The sequence below is a fragment of the Corvus moneduloides genome, chromosome 3, assembly GCF_009650955.1.
Source record: "Corvus moneduloides isolate bCorMon1 chromosome 3, bCorMon1.pri, whole genome shotgun sequence".
NCBI lineage: Eukaryota > Metazoa > Chordata > Aves > Passeriformes > Corvidae > Corvus > Corvus moneduloides.
The window spans coordinates 612,961-629,347 of NC_045478.1; the positions used below are offsets into that span (position 1 = coordinate 612,961).

The 16,387-nt window shown below is 58.3% G+C and overlaps 1 protein-coding gene across 3 annotated transcripts in view; it reads right to left on the reverse strand.

The window, feature by feature from the left end:
• The window catches only part of ASXL2 (ASXL transcriptional regulator 2), a 65,151-nt gene that overhangs the window by 6,316 nt on the left and 42,448 nt on the right, over positions 1 to 16,387 (reverse strand). For all 3 annotated transcript variants that reach the window (XM_032103133.1, XM_032103135.1, XM_032103134.1), the window contains 7 exons: positions 12,427 to 12,539; positions 8,249 to 8,399; positions 5,897 to 6,037; positions 4,697 to 4,860; positions 3,769 to 3,865; positions 2,910 to 3,015; positions 817 to 1,477 (listed from right to left, as the gene is read on the reverse strand). In XM_032103133.1, coding sequence (XP_031959024.1) covers positions 817 to 1,477; positions 2,910 to 3,015; positions 3,769 to 3,865; positions 4,697 to 4,860; positions 5,897 to 6,037; positions 8,249 to 8,399; positions 12,427 to 12,539 — 1,433 coding nt within the window. The remainder of the gene's footprint in view (positions 1 to 816; positions 1,478 to 2,909; positions 3,016 to 3,768; positions 3,866 to 4,696; positions 4,861 to 5,896; positions 6,038 to 8,248; positions 8,400 to 12,426; positions 12,540 to 16,387) is intronic.

Genomic DNA, 16,387 nt, shown 5'->3' on the forward strand with positions numbered 1-16,387 from the left:
ACCCTCCTTCCTGCATGACATTCCTCACCTCTTTTATGGCCAGTTTCCCCAGTTCTGTGTCACTGACAATTTCATTGATGCTCTCCTGCCTTTGTGCTGTTCTTATTAACATGGTGACAATGATGAGCTGCTTTTAAAGTTTTGAGTTTGCAGCCTTTTGGTACAAAAGGATATTAACAGGGGAGCAGAATTCCAAGGACATACAGGAATACAGGAATTCAGCTTCTGCCTGAGGCCCCAGAGCAGCCGGTTCAGCAGCAGCTGCCTGGTCCTACGGCCTGGCTCTCAAACCCCAGAGCATTTCTGTCCTGCTGCCTCCCCCTGCCCGCCCGAGCAGGGGCCCATTCCCCTCCTCCTTCCCAGGTGGCTTCTTGCAAAGCCTCAGCAGCCAAAGGGCCTCTGGTCCTGAGGTGTTCCCCAAAATGCTCCGTCCCTGCTCCTGCCCTGGCACTGCTGCACTACAAACCAGACTGCAGTGCTGCCAGAGGGGCTGGCTTTACCCACGGTGTCTGGGCTAGCGGCAGGGGATGGCACCCACTCCTCTGGATGAGGATGGCACTCACTCCTCTGGCCCTGGGTCTCCCCCCCTGCCAGCTGCCTGCTCTCCTGGCTGCACCTCACGGCCTTGCAGAGCCTCTGCAGCTCCCTGTCTGCAGCCTGGGACAGTGGGAGGTGTCCCTGCCCGTGGCATGGGTGGGGTGAGATGGGCTCCAAGGTCCCTTCCAACCCAGAGCTCTTTGGGGTTTGGTGAGCTGGTGGGAGCCCTGGCTGAGCCCCGTGTGAGGCCGGGCCGGGCTCTGTCCCTGCTCTGCTCACCTTGAGCGGGGGCACCCGCAGCACGGCCGGCCCCGCGCCGGGAAAGGGCTGGTTCCGAAAGGCCTGGTGGTGCTGGCAGGGCTCCGCCACACGCGGCTTCTTCTCGGGGCTGGCTGGAGCCTCCTCCCTGCTCTCCGACTTCCTCTTGTGGGCCTCCACACTGACCTCCATGGCCTGGCTACCGAGGGGCTTCTTGTCCTGCATGTCCAGAGCCACCGCAGGGCTTTGCACCTTTGCCGCTCCTTCGGCTGCCTCGGGGCTCTTTGGTTTGCTGGGGGCACCCGGAGTCTCCTTCCCTGGCCCCTCCTTCCCCAGCCCGGGATTCCTCTGCTCCTCTGGCTTCTGGCTGGCAGCACTTTGGGGTTCCTGGGGCAGGGCCTCTCCGTGGACTCTCTCTCTGACGGGGCCGGAGCGGTCGCCGGCTCTCGCCACCCGTCGGTCCGGGGAGGCCTCGGCGGGCTTGGCCGCCTTGGGCTGCGCGTCCTCTGTGCCCTCCTGTCCCGCTCCTCTCCTGGCCGCTGCCCCCTGCGCTGGTTGTGCTCTGGGCTCCGATGGGGACGTGCCCTGCTCCCGCCGTGGGGCCGGGGGGCTGCGGGGCTGGGCGGGCTCTGCCTCGGGCTGTGCCGTCAGCCGCTCCGACTCCTCGGGGCTCAGCCCAGAACTGCCAAGGAAAACAGAGGCTTTGCTTGGTAAAACATCCCTGCAAAACCATCCTGTCCTCAGGGAAATGGCGGCAGGGTTCTCTGAATAAACTCCCTAAATAAATGTCTCACACACCCAATTCTGTGCCACAGCCATGGAGAACCTTCCCTACTGATAATCCTTCCACAGGAAACAGAAATCAGCAGCGAGGATTAAACCCAGCTAAATGCAGTGCATGGAACACGGGGTAGCTCCAGGCCTGTTCCAGACACCAATTTTCCAGACTGCAAATCCAGTGAGTTTGGGCAACAGCAAATGTTCCCTGTCTGAGCCCCCACAGCCTCCTCTGCAGCACGGGACAACCCCGGCTCACACGGTGACATTGGCAGGAAGGGACTCTGAGAGGGGTCCCATCATCTCCTCCAGGGGAACATGGAATCTAATTCCCAGAGTGGTATCTGGGACAACTTTTGTCCTTTTGGATTCACTTCATCCACCCTGCTAATGATTTGTCAGACTGGGGGTTCTTCCCCAAACAGGACCCCACGAAGGTCTGGTGAATCCATGGATTGGTTCCCACCAGACAAGTTCTTAGGAACTGGAGGGAACTGAGGTCCTGCTCTTGCACACATCCCCTCCAGCTGTCCTGCTGTCCCCTGTCCCCCTAATGCTCTGAGACTGGGGCTGTTGTCACCTTCCCACGGGCAGAGACCTGCCTCAGGTGGCTGGTAAAGCTCTTTGTGAGCTGCACTCCCGGCCTGGTTGTTGGTCCTACAGCCTGTATGGACACTCCGCAGCCCCTGGCTCGCCCACAGCATCCCAACCACACCATGGAATGCCAGGAATAACCCAAATGCTCTGGATGGATGGGAGGCAAAGCGGTTGGCAGGGTGAGGACAAACGACAACCTGGCACAAAGCAGGATTAGAATTTCCTGATCAGTTATTTACATGTGTGTGCTCCTTTCCAGGTCTCTCAGGAACTCCCTCAGAAACCCCAAATCCTCCCTGTAGCCCCAAAGGATGGAAAATCCTGAAGCAAGAGGAGGCACAGAATAACAGCTTTGCAGATTTGGGGGTTTAACCAGGTGTGTGGGATGGGAGATGTGGGAATGCAGGGCCTGACCCTGAGGTGGGGCATGCTCGGCCACCACAGCTCCGAGGGCCTCCGGAGCCCCAGCTCCAGCAGAACCGTGCGGGTGGCTCCAAGCAAGGAGGGGAAGAGGTGTGAGGTGCCAGGACACCCTGCACTGGTCGAAGTGTGAGGTATCCTGGCAGCAAACAGCTCACACCTGACCTGGATCCCGCCGGCATCTCCCGGTTTCCTGGAACCAGCTGGAGCCAGAGACCTCCCCCAGGTTCCAGGACTGATGAGACCCAACGTTCATGGATGGACCAACCCCAGCAGGAGCCCCTGGCCAGGCAGGGCACAGGACACAGCCAAGCTCTCACCTCTGCCCATAGTAGCTCTCAAAGAAGTGCTCCTTCCACAGCTCCACCTTCTTTTCCTTCTCGATTTCTTGCCGGATTCGGAGCTGCATTTCCGGGGTAAACTCTCCTGTGGAATGGAAGGGGGAATTCTGAGACAGGAAGGGGGTGGGTAATGGGGCACGGGCCCAGCTGGGTGTGTCCCAGGAGCCCGGGATGCTGCACCTGCCCTTGGCCCCAGCCTGAGCCCCAGGGGCTGCTCCAGGGCAATGAGGCAGTCAAGGGAACGGAGCTGGGAAGGGGCTGGAGCAGCAGGAGCGGCTGAGGGAGCTGGGAAAGGGGCTCAGGCTGGAGCAAAGGAGGCTCCGGGGGGACCTTGTGGCTCTGCACAAGTCCCTGACAGGAGGGGGCAGCCGGGGGGGTCGGGCTCTGCTCCCAGGGAACAGGGACAGGAGGAAAGGGAACGGCCTGAGCAGCCTCGTAAGGGCCTCACCACCCTCACAAGGAAATATTTTTCCCCAGTATCCCATCTGAACATCCAAAGTTTGGCTCAAAGGACTGAGCACCCCGTGCTGGTGACACCATGCTCTGCTCTGGAATGGAATTTCCCTTCTCTGCCCCCTCAGCAGTGCCTGTGTTTAGGTGCCCCAGCTCTGCTGTCAGTTGAGAAGATTTTAAACACGTTTCTCCTGCTTTTCTCATTTCCAGAGATTTGCTCCTTCTGCAGCCCCCTCTGCCTTGAGCCCCCCAGTGCTGGGCTTGCCTGGCTCCCCTGCCTGCACAGCCTGCAGCGAGTCCCTGCAGAGCTCCAGGTTCTCCAGCAACATCCTCCAGGCATTCCCCAGCCACTCCCCAGCTGCGGGGATGTGTGGGGAGGCTTTACCTTCTGACAGCCTCTCCTTCCAGCCCTGGGCAGCTGAGGTGAAGAACTCGTTGTTGAGCGCAGAGCTGCTGAGCTTCATCAGCCCATCGGCCCCCACCTGTGAGAGACAGAGCCCGGGGTCACTGCTGGCCACAGCCCGGGGTCACTGCTGGCCACAGCCTGGGGTCACCTGCTGGCCACTGCCGGGGGTCACTGCTGGCCACTGCTGGGGGTCACTGCTGGCAGGGCCAGTGTCCCTGGGCACAGCACAAGCCCAGCACTGCCCACATCCCTCGGGAACCTGCCTGGGGCTCACTCGGGAGAAACCCAAGAGCCCCAGCCCGGCTGTGCTCGGGCCAGGCTGGAGGCTGAAGGGAGCAGGTTTTGTGCCCCGCTCTGTGGAGGCCGGATTTTGTCACACAACCCCCCTGGCCAGAATAAAGCAATGCCTCGGTGGGTGACACTAAAATCATGGTGGGGAGGAGTGGGGGTATTTCTCACAGCAATTCTGGAGGATTTGGGAACACTCCCACCAGCCCAGGTTGCTCCAAGCCCCAATGTCCAGCCTGGCCTTGGGCACTGCCAGGGATCCAGGGGCAGCCCCAGCTGCTCTGGGCACCCTGTGCCAGGGCCTGCCCACCCTCCCAGGGAACAATTCCTCCCCAGTATCCCATCCAGCCCTGCCCTCTGGCACTGGGAAGCCATTTCCTGTGTCCTGTCCCTCCAGCCCTTGTCCCAGGTCTCTCTCCATCTTTCCTGTAGGCTCCCTTCAGGTCCTGGAAAGCCACAACGAGGTCACCCTGGAGCTGGATTTGCTCTCCCCTAACCCCGTGCCCCTTTCCCCCACAGGTACCCAGGGTACCACAACAGGAACGGGATCTCCACCTGGCATTGCCCTCTGCAGGCCGGAATGCCCAGGCTGCGCCGGAGCCCCAGGGGCTGCCCGTACCTGTCTGTCGACGTCGGGCAGCAGCAGCAGCAGGCGCTGCTGGCACTCGGGGGGCAGCACGGAGAACGTGTGCTTGTTGATCAGCGCCCGCAGGTTGGTGTTCACCAGGATCGAGTCCGGCGTCTCCACGTCGATCTCGGCGCACCGGGCTCTCTTCAGCTGCCCTGCAAGGGAGCACACCTGGGTCACCCCTGGGCCGCCCTCCTCGGGGTCCCTGCGCACGGCAGTGCCACCGTGGGAGCCACCCCGCCGCTGGTTTTACCTCTGCACACACAGCGACCAACAGAGCCTGGAGATCCAGGCACAGAACGTTCCAGACCCACTCAGCCCACCTCCCTGGGACCCTGGCTGCCTGGGGCCTGGCAAGGAGGGTTCTCAGGAGGGTTCTACAACTCCTTTTCTGGTTTAAGCCTCCAGGTAAGGTCAGTTTGTTCCTGGGGATTTCTTTTGGACTTTGCTGCTCTGTGGCAGTGCCTGTTCTCCCCAGAGGCACGATCTGGGATGGAGACCTCAGAATGAGAGAACGGCTGGAGATCAGGGAAGGTTCTTCCCCCAGAGGGTGCTGGGCACTGCCCAGGCTCCCCAGGGAATGGGCACGGCCCCGAGGCTGCCAGAGCTCCAGGAGCGTTGGGACAGCGCTGCCAGGGATGCCCAGGCTGGGGTTGTTGGGGGGTCTGGGCAGGGCCAGGAGCTGCATTCCATGATCTTTGTGGGTCTCTTCCCACTCAGGACATTCCACGACTTTGTAAGAATATCCCTAAGTTCACCAGGTCAATCCCACCCTTGGAAAATGCAAAAGGAACCAGGAAGGCCGGGGAGGCCGAGAAAGCCCCGGCTCCAGTAAAGGGCTGGGGGCCAAATCCAGCGGGGCCTGAGGGATGGAGGAGATCCAGGAAGGAATTTCTTTTCCTTTTTCATCTTATCAGGGTGTGTAGGTACATTAAAAAGCCCGTAAGTAATGCAGGTCCTTTTGTGCTCTCCAGCAGCTGGGAACTCGGAGAGGCCCGGCTGATGCGGACTGGGAAGGGCTGGTTTGAAGATGGCATTCTGAATTATCCCAATTCCCAGCAGACTGGCAGTGCCTTCCAGAGTCCCTCAGCAACAGAGTTATCACACTTCACTCCATTTTGCTGTTTCAGGCTTTTGTTCTGGCCCTGGAGCAGCCAAAGCTCTGGAGAAGCAGGGAAATCCATCTCTTACGTGCGTGGAGCCTGTCGGATCTCGGGAACGGCTTCTTCCCCAGCCCGGGCAGGGAGTTCTCGAGCTTCACCGAGGGCGAGGAGCTGGACGTGGAGTTTGGGGGGCTGCTGGAATGTCCATCCGCCTGCTTCCCTTCCCAACCTGCCGGAAAGGGAGACACTGGAACGCGGGGACACGCAGAGGAATCCTGCACGAGGATATTCCTGCGTGGAACGAAGGTTCTGCAACACCCAGACCTACCCCTGCAGCCCCAGCAGTTCCAGGACAGTCACTCCTGTGCTCTTGGAGCACCTGCAGCCCAACACTGAGTGCAGGACATCCCTTGGAGCCACCAGAACATCCCAAAACAGAGGCATGGGCGGGCACACCGTGTGTGCTTTGGGTCCATTTCCCAGCTGATCCCCATTTATTTCCCACCTGTATCCGAGCCGGACGTGGTCCCATTAACACTTCCAGGGTTAACGAGCTCCTGTCAGAGCTGTCACCTCTCCACACCTCTCATGTCCTTGCTAAACTTCACCCCTCTATTGCAGCTGTTGTTCTTCAGCCCACCTGGGGAATTCCTCCTCCTCCTCTTCCCAGTGCTCCGGAGACAGTTTCCCATCCTGGTTCCTCTCCCTCCCTTCCCTTCCTCACACAAGCTGTTCCAGCTCTGAATAAATCCCTGAAATTGTGGAATCAGAGCACTGCTTTCCACCAGAATGCTGTTCCCTCCCCCCCTCCATTTAATTTCCTGCTCTCTCTCCACACCTCCCACTGTCCCTGTTGGGAGCTGTCCCTGTACAGCACCATGGGACTCCACGGAGAACAACACACAAGAGCCACTCGCGCCACAGGAACCTTCCAGGCCTTGACAGGGAGGGATTTACAGCCTGAGGGGCTCCTGAACACCCTGATCCCACGTGGAACCAGCTGAGGAAGAACTCAAGGAAAAGCCTGGGAGCAGGAAAAGATCCTGAGCTGAGCCTAAGGAAAGATCCTGAGGCTGGAGTTCCCCGGCAGGAAGGGCAGGACTTGCTGGGAGCTTCTGGCCTTTGCACCACTGGTGTCTCTCCCAGCAGGCAGGAGGAACAGCCACCAGGAATGAATCCCAGATCCTGCCCCAGGACAGGCTGAGGGTCAGGGGAGCTCCCAGGCACTCCCAGCTTCTCATGGCTCCTGGAACATCCGTACCCTGCCCTGTGAATTTCAGCAGGACATCCCCACAGTGACTCCCAGGATATGCAAATACAGATGTTTTTAACGCTGAGACTGCTGCTCCAGGACCCTCTCTGGCTGCTCCCACACCAGGGACGGAATGGGGACCCTGGGGATTCCTCTGGCTTGGAGAGGGACTGGCATAAGCTGGTCCTGTTCCACATCCCAGCTGCCTGCAGGGAATGATGTGGAATGCTGAGCCCTGCCAGGGATTGTCAGGGAGACTGAGCCTGTCCCAGTCCAGGGAATTCAGCAGGTGCCAGGGACTGCCTGAGGCCCAGCTCCTGTGCCCGGTGCTTTGGCAGGCAATAACCCGGAGGCAGATGCAGAATTCCTTCCCTCCACAGGCAGCTGTCTCTGCTCCCAGCACAGCTCCTTGGCTGAAGGACTGACAGCTGGGAAGGGAAGGAATTCTGGGACTGGGACGGGGCCAGTAATTGATACTAATTAATTACCCACAGCACCAGGCTTTACTGGAGAGTTTGAGGGCTGAAAAAGCCCTGGGATTTGGGACTGGAGATGCAGTTTTGTTGGGATCTGGATGGGGGTTGGAGCAGCCTGGGGCAGTGGAAGGTGTCCCTGCCCATGGCACTGGATGGGCTCTGAGATCCCTTCCCACCCAAGCAGTCTGGGATTCGGTGGTTCTGTGGCTCAGAACCAGGACCTGACCAAGCCCTCAGTTACTCTGGAAAGAAATCAGACAAAACTGGCTGCAAGTAACTACCAGGAATTTGGGATACCATGGAAAATCTGCTGCTGGCTGAGGAGCTCCTGCCCTGGCAGACCAGCCAGAGCAGAGCAGTGACCTCACTAATTCCTAACAGCACAAATTCTGGAAACCCCTCAGGGATCTTTCAGATGAGAACAGGACATGGAACTCACCGCGGAAACAGAAACACCAGGAGAACCCTGAACAGGAACACCAGGAGGAAGCCCTGCATGGGGTACAGGTGACTGGGAAAGTCACCGAGCACTGGGAGCACCTTTTAACGAGCCAGTGGCACAGCCAGATCCATGCAGGATCCACCCAAGGTCTCTCCTTACCCGGTGCATCCCCCCCAGAACCCCAGCCCTGGAGACAGAAGCCGAGGATTTCAGAACAAGGAGCCGTTTGCCCTCCTGTCCCCGTCCCCAGGAGCGGCGCCCCGCACGTACCCGACTTCCCGGGCGCGGCGGCGGCCTTGGCCTTGAGCAGGACGTGCTGGTTAGAGGGCAGCGCCATTCCCGGCCCCATTCCCGGGGCCATTCCCGCCCGGCAGTGCTGCTGCTGCTGCTGCTGCTGCTTCTGCTGCTGCTGCTTCAGGGCCTGCGGGACATGGAGCACCAGGGTCAGCCACACGGCAGAGCCTGCGGGACACGGCCCCGGCTCCCCACGCGGCAGCGGGATCGGGAGTCCTGAATGCAGCCCGGCCTGGGACACCCCTCAGCTCCCCAGGACACCCCCGTGCCTGCCCAGTGGGACACGGGTGACAGAGGGATTGAACACCAACACCCTGCTACGAACGGACACCTCCGACCTCTGCAGCTGCACGTTCGCTGTCACCGAGCATCCCCTCTTGTGCTGCCCCATGGAGAAAAGGACCTCCAGAGAAACACAGAGGAAGATTCCTGGTCTGGAGTCAGCTCAAGAAGTAATCACACAAAGAACTCCAGAGTAAAAGCAGCACCCTGGAGCTCAGCCCATCTCCTGGGAGAGCAGCTTCCCAAACCCTCCACAGACACTGCCCTCAGCAAAGGGCTTTTGATGAGCACAGTAACAAAGATTCCAGCGCTGAAGAGAACAAAACAAAAACCTTTGTTTCAGGAAAGACTTAAAGCCACACCAGGACAGGGCCCCAGAGGCACCCGGGGCTCACACAGGAGGGGTTTGGATGAACCGCAAACCAAAGTTTCTGTTTGCAAAAACCAAAATCCAAACCCAGCTGACCTCGACAGCAGAAAAATGCCAACAGATCAAGGATTCCATGGAATTTCAGAGCAGGAGTAACAGGATTTGTTGTGCTGCATGGACACAAATGAGGCAGACTGACAGCAGCAGGACTGGGATAACCAAGGGCCACCCTGGATCCTGTTTTCCCTTTATTAAATTGTTCCTACGCAGCCGCTTCTCCCAGAGCTTGGAGAAGTGTTCAGCCAGAGGGGAAACACGGCAGAACTGAACTGACCTCCCGTTACTGAGGTCAAAAGCTTTCAAAGAGGAGAGATGAAAAGAGCCCTGGCATTCACAGGAATAAAACATCCCCAAACAAGTTCAAGGAAGGTTCTCAGATCCTGCCTGGGTGAAGCCCAGGGCACAGCGACCACCAGGGAAGCAGCGGCTGTGGGCGCTGCTGTGCCCAGGGCTGGCTGAACCCCACACTGCCACGTCTCGGGCTCTGGACACCGGCTGTGCTTTTCCTGGCTGAGCTAACACAGTTCCAGGTTTGCTCCCTGTGTCCCCTCAGCTCTTGGTCCTGCAGTGCTGGACGTGGGAACGGGAGGAAACTCCTTGGATGCCTCTTTAAATTCTGTGTCAGCGTTCCTCTTCTGATGCCTGTTCTAAACATTTGGGGGTTTCTTTGAATCTAAATTACACTGAATCCTGTCATAACAGGGGGATGGAGCAGCTCTCCCTGGGGAAGGGCTGAGAAAATTGGGATTGTCCAGCCTGAAGAAGTGAAGGCTCTGGGGTGACCTAACTGTGGCCTTCCAGGACCTGAAGGAGCCAAAAGGTGAGAGAGGGAGAGACTCTTGACAAGGGCTGGAGGGACAGGACACAGGGAATGGCTTCCCAGTGCCAGAGGGCAGGGCTGGATGGGAGATTGGGCAGGAATTGTTCCCTGGGAGGGTGGGCAGGCCCTGGCACAGGGTGCCCAGAGCAGCTGGGGCTGCCCCTGGATCCCTGGCAGTGCCCAAGGCCAGGCTGGACATTGGGGCTGGGAGCAGCCTGGGACAGTGGGAGGTGTCCCTGCCCATGGCAGGGGTGGCACTGGATGGGCTTTGAGGTCCCTTCCCACCCAAACCAATCCATGGGTCTGTGACAACCACAGAACAATTCTGGTGGGAAAGGACCTCGGGAGTCTCCAGCCCAACTCCTGCTCAGCCAGGGGCTCCTCCGGGCCTGGAAAGCTCCGGGGATGGAGGGGGCACAACCCCTCTGTGTCCTGATCCCACTGCTGGGCTGCTCCCACGGGGGAGAGCTCTGCCGTGGGTCCCTCCCTCAGCACTGAATGGATCTGAAATCCTCAGGATGCAAAAGCCCCATGGAGGTGGCACTTGGGGACACGGGCAGGGGTCAGTGGTGGCCTCAGCAGTGCTGGGAATGGTTGGACTCCATGGGCTCTGAGGGCTTTTCCAACCCAAACGATTTGGGAGTCGTGGAATCTCCAGCAGGATGAGCCAGTTTCAATTCTGACCTCCAAGCCAGGATTTTTCCAGAGGATCCTAAGGAATGCAGCCTGGCACCCTCCCCCAGGCTGTGGGGATGGCACAGGCACTGCTCAGCTGCATTGCCCAGGCTGAACTCTGGTGTGTGGATGAACCAAATCCTGGTTTCTGGAACAGCCCCATCCACATTCCCAGTCCGGCAGCACGTGGAGTCCCAGGGTTAAAGGTCCTCCCTCAGAAATCCACGCCCTCTTCCCTCCAGGAATGTTGTAATTACTGAGGAGGGGAGGGCTGAGCCAGCCAGCCCCCAGCAATAATCCAGGGCACAGACAGGATTAAGGACAGGGGAGTTCCTCTAATCCCCCTTTCACTCACACCGTGGTGTTCTCCAGCCCCGTCTCTCCTTCCCACCATCCCAATTTCCTCTTTTTAGCTGCCTTTTATAACTTCCAGTCCCACCCCTGCCATGGGCAGGGACACCTTCCACTACCCCACGGTGCTCCCAGCCCCAATGTCCAGCCTGGTCCTGGACACTGCCAGGGATCCAGGGGCAGCCCCAGCTGCTCTGGGCACCCTGCGCCAGTCTGGTCACCCCTGTGAAGGGAAGAGCCTGTGTGGCTGCTGGGGAATGTTTGCCAGCCAGGATTAACGAGGGCTGAGGAACGCAGAGACTGTCATTAATATCCTGCTCAATTAGTGGGAAGCAATTTTCTGGGGATTCAAACGGAAGTGGGAGCTGGGCTTGGAAGCTCAGAGGAAAACCTGGCTGCAGTGACAACCCCCTCACAGCCTGAGCTCCCGGTGGGGAATCAAACAGCCACGTGGGAACAGGAAATTCCCAGAGCTGGCATCTCCTTTGGCACCACCTCAGCTCCCTGGGGCTGGAACCACAGCTCCCGTTCATCCTCCCCTTCCCTCCCTGCCCTCCTCAGTAACAGCCCCTGATGAGCGACTTCTCTCTCCCTGCAGATCCCTTCCCAAGGCCGGGGCACCTCAGGAATGCCATCCCGAGTGCTGCTTCTCTGCTGGAACAAGCCAGGGACTAGGCTGGGCTGGGAGAGCAAATCCTGCTGGGACACCTCGTGATTCCATCTGCTGTGAGCAGCTCCCACAGTCCCTGCACCTGATCCATGACTCCTCACACACATTCCCCTTCCCAAGGGAAATCCAGCCCGGACAGAGCATTTCCTCTCTATGGACCCTGGGAACCCGAGCAGTGCAGCTGGGGAAGCACCTGGGAACCCCACACTGGGGAAAATTCAGCTGCAATTTTGCATCAAGAGGAGCAGACGTGAAGCACGAGCAGCTCCCACTCTGTGCTGTGCACGCAGGGAACAGGATCCACAACGGGCTTTCCATGAAAATTCCATGAAAAATTCCATGGAAATCAGTCACTCCTGCTCTGTGCCTCACAGCACCCAGGAGAGGAGCGATGCAAAGGCCCAGCGTTCTCCCTCCTTCTCCTCCAGACACTCTGTCCATGGCATTCCTGCTCTTTCCCCTTCGGACAGCCAGCATCCATGGAATTCCTGCTCTTGCCTTCCCCTGCCCTCCATGAGGACATGCAGCACCCATGGAATTCCTTGGGAGGGAAGTGCTGCCCACCAGGGGAAGAACTCAGTGCACTGAACTCCTTTCCCCCAAAGTCTGAATTTACCAAACGCGTTTCCTCCGACAGCAGGAAGCCATGGAATCTCATCAAAGGACTGGGGAAAAGAATCACATTTTATGCCTTTCTCTAAAGTAACAATTGTAAAAGTCCAGGCTTCTTTTAGGGAGAAATCAAAGGAACTGAGCAGCACAATATTCCCATCACCTTCAGGAGAGAGGGAAGCTCCAGGCAGGCCCTGGTTAGAGCCAGGCAGGACCCCTGGGGTTCCATCCCTGCCTGGAGCAGCTTCCCAGGGCTGGTTTCCCAGAAAGTCAAGGCACTGCCGAGATCTCCAGGGGCTCCCAGGCTCACTCACCTGCTTGAGAGCCTTCTTGCTGTGCTTCTGAGAGGAGGAGAGGCCCTTGCCTGGGATGGACGGGGAGGGGCAGCCGGACTGCGGGGAGGCTGTCGGGGCCAGGCGGGACGACACTGCGGGAACAGAGATGCAAATACAAATATAAAAATAAATATAAATATAAACACAAATATAAATCTATACAGACACAGGATCCCACCTTCCCACCCTCTCCTCCCTGCATCAGAGCACCTCAGGAGCCTCCAGCACCTCCAGCACCTGTGACTGCTGGCAGGAAGGATCACTGCATTCCCTCCTTCCCGAGGGAGCTGTTCCCCACTGCAGGCAGCAGCTCCACGGCCAAATCCAGCTGGGTCAGCTCTGGCCCATCTCTTTTTATTAAACCTGCAAACAGCTGCCTTCAGACCCCAGGGCAGCGTGAGGAAAGGCTCCAGCCCAGCCAGCTCCACGCTGGAATCACAGCCTGGCCGTGGCCCTCTGCAATGGCCGGAGGTCGGGGCCCTCGCTGGCAGCAGCTCCTGCTCGGGGTCAATCCCAGCCCCTCGGCAGGCTGGGAACGTGCACGAGGTGCAGAGGAACAGGAGAGGACATCACCTAAAGCTCCTCTCTAAAAGGAAATAGGGGAATGCACAGGATGCCCCAGGAAATGAGGGTGTATTCCCAGTGGGCGAGTCCAGACATGGAGAGAAGTCCAGCCCAAGCCAGCCGGAGTCCCTGGAGTGAAGCTTCCAGCTCCAGGTGATTTAACCTTTAGAGAGCCTCATTACAAACAACTAATTGGGGATGGGAATTAAACAACAGCTGCTCCAGTCGCCTGAATGAACCTGTCTGGCACAGGATACCCCAAATCCCAGGATCTGGGGACACCTCCCACTGTCCCAGGTTGCTCCCAGCCCCAATGTCCAGCCTGGCCTTGGGCACTGCCAGGGATCCAGGGGCAGCCCCAGCTGCTCTGGGCACCCTGTGCCAGGGCCTGCCCACCCTCCCAGGAACAATTCCTGCCCCATTATCCCATCCATCCCTGCCCTCTGGCACTGGGAAGTCATTCCCTGTGTCCTGTCCCTCCAGCCCTTGTCCCCAGTCCCTCTCCAGCTCTCCTGGAGCCCCTTTAGGCCCTGCAAGGGGCTCTGAGCTCTCCCTGGAGCCTTCTCTTAATAAGAAAAAGCAGCAAAATTCAGCAAATTCCTGAACGTCTCAGGCCATGAATTTAGGAGGTGACAAAACCCCCGTGAGATCAGGGGAACCAGACAAGGAAGGTTTGGTGGTGGGGTGGCCCTGCCATGGGGGATAATCAAGAGTCACACATAAGGCAATTAATTAACACTTCAATTAATTAACACTTCCTGGGCAATCAGCGGAGAAGGAGCCAAGAGATAACGACCCAGCCCTTCATTAACTGCAGCCAGCAGGATCCTGCTCAGGGTCCACGGAGAAGGGAACCTCCCCGAAATAACGCCCCAGCAGAAGGCAACATTCCAATAAAACACACGGAGTCAGTAACAACCACAAAAGCCAAAGCTCTCCTGCGGGCTGTGGGCAGCTGGGAACAGCAGGATCCTGGGCACACACAGCCCAGAGGAGGCAATTCCAGCCCTGGAATGCCAGCAGATGCTGCACCACTGAGAGGTCTGGGTCAGAAACGGGTCATCCGTGATCCCTGCCCGTGGGGAAAGGTGACAGAAAGCACAGGGAGCAGAACCACCAAGGAAGGGCCAACAACCCCAAACCCTGATGTTGCACCCAGAGCTGGCAAGCCCAGGCTGTGTCCCTGGAATGTTTGTAACCCGGATCTGCCTCCTGGGCTGGGTGGAAGTGCAGATCAATAAAATGCTGGAACAGTTCAGAGCCCGACCAGCACCTGGAGAGGCAAAGCAGGTCCCAAACTCCCTGGGATTCTCTGATCATTGGATAAAGAGAATGGGAAGCAAAGAAAATCTGTTGTTAAAAGAGTTCCCTCAAAGTTCCTGAGAATTTCAACAAAAGGCTTCTAAAAACTGTTTGTTTAAAAACAAAGAATTGGCAGAAGTGATGCTGGCACAGAGGAGAGACCTCAGAGCTCCTTCCAGGGCCCAAAGGGGCTGCAGGACAGATGTGCAAACCCAAACCCACTGGTCAGACACAGAACAATTTCTGTGTCCTCTTCAACACAAAGAATCTGGGCAGGAGGGGAAGCAGCAGTGCCGATTTCAGGGGAATTCACTGAAGAGGATGAGTGGGTAACTCCTTCAGGGAAACTGCAGGGGACTGCTGCAAACAGCAAACCCAGGATGGATCCAGGGATGCCTCAGGATCCCGCCCTCAGGCCCTGACAGGAGGGGGCAGCCGGGGGGGGTCGGGCTCTGCTCCCAGGGAACAGGGACAGGAGGAGAGGGAACGGCCTCAGGCTGGGCCAGGGCAGGCTCAGGGTGGATACTGGGGAAAATAAGAATCCCTGGGTGAGTCCCCAGGCAGCGGTGCAGGAACAGCAGAGCTCTGCCGGCACCGGGTGCCTGGATCCCAGCATGGCCCGGGGTCAGCACCCAGCTCAGGCTGATCTGAACTGCTCCCACTCTGCTCCAAGAGCCCAGCAGGCACTTCCTGCAGATCCTGGCTCCAGCCCAAAGCCACTTCCCTGACTGACTGCTCATCTCCGGGGTGTTCCCTGCGGGCTGAGAGATGGATCTCGGATCAGCCCCTACTGCAAATCACTGGAACCCCACAGAGTCCTGGAATGGTTTGGGTGGGAAGGGACCTCAGAGCCCACCCAGTGCCACCCCTGCCATAGGCAGGGACACCTCCCACTGTCCCAGGCTGCTCCCAGCCCCAGTGTCCAGCCTGGCCTGGGATCCAGGGCAGCCCATCCTGAGCTCCAGCTGTGTCCATGTCCATGGGTTCATCTGCTCGACCTCTGCAGCTCCAGAATGAAAAGCTGCACTTTGCTTGTTTGGGCTGAAAGTAAAGTCAAGCTGAGCTAAAAATATAAAATCCCCCCCAACTGTGCAGTCATGAGCTTAAAATATCCCAATTTTAAACAGCTAATGGGATCCAGATGTGTGGCATGAAAAACTTGGAGGGAAGCCATTAAAACACTTTGAGGAGCATGGAAATGTCTCTGGTTAATCACAGAATCTTGGAATGGTTTGGGATGGAAGGGACCTTAAAACCCATCCAGTGCCATGGGCAGGGACACCTCCCACTGTGCCAGGGTGCTCCAAGCAAGGGCTGGAGGGACAGGACACAGGGAATGGCTTCCCAGTGCCAGAGGGCAGGGATGGATGGGAGATTGGGAAGGGAATTTAGGAGGGTGGGGAATTTGGGAACGATTTTTGGGAGGGTGGGCAGGCCCTGGCACAGGGTGCCCAGAGCAGCTGGGGCTGCCCCTGGATCCCTGGCAGTGCCCAAGGCCAGGCTGGACATTGGGGCTGGGAGCAGCCTGGGACAGTGGAAGGTGTTGGGATTGGAATGATTTTTAAGGTCCCTTCCCACCCAAACCAGTCTGGGATTCGCTGGGTCTATGAATTTAAGGATCAGTAAGGCACTGTGGAAGCAGAACAGAGCAGGATCCACTGGGAAGCAGCACAAACCCAGCACGAGGATTTTCGGGAGGCTCCCCCTGGCCACGGTTCAGCTGCTGGGCTCAACAACAGCAACACCAAAATAACACCGAGAGAAAAGGGAGAAGCCCCTGTGCTGCCACAGAGCTGCCAGACCTGTGCCTTTGCCAGCCTCAGGCACCACATTCCTGGGAATACTCAGGTGCAGGAAGTACAGCAGGAGTCACAGCACCGGATGTTGGGCAGCTTCTCCAGCAGAACCCAAAGCCTTCCCTCGTGGTGCCCGGGGGGAGACGTCCCTCACTGAAGGGAACTGGGCTGCAGGGACTGCATCACTGCACTTGGAGTAACAAGACACCAAAGAGAATTGTTCTGATTGCTCTGGAGAAACAACGCCTGGAACCACAACACTCTGGAGCCTGGAACCA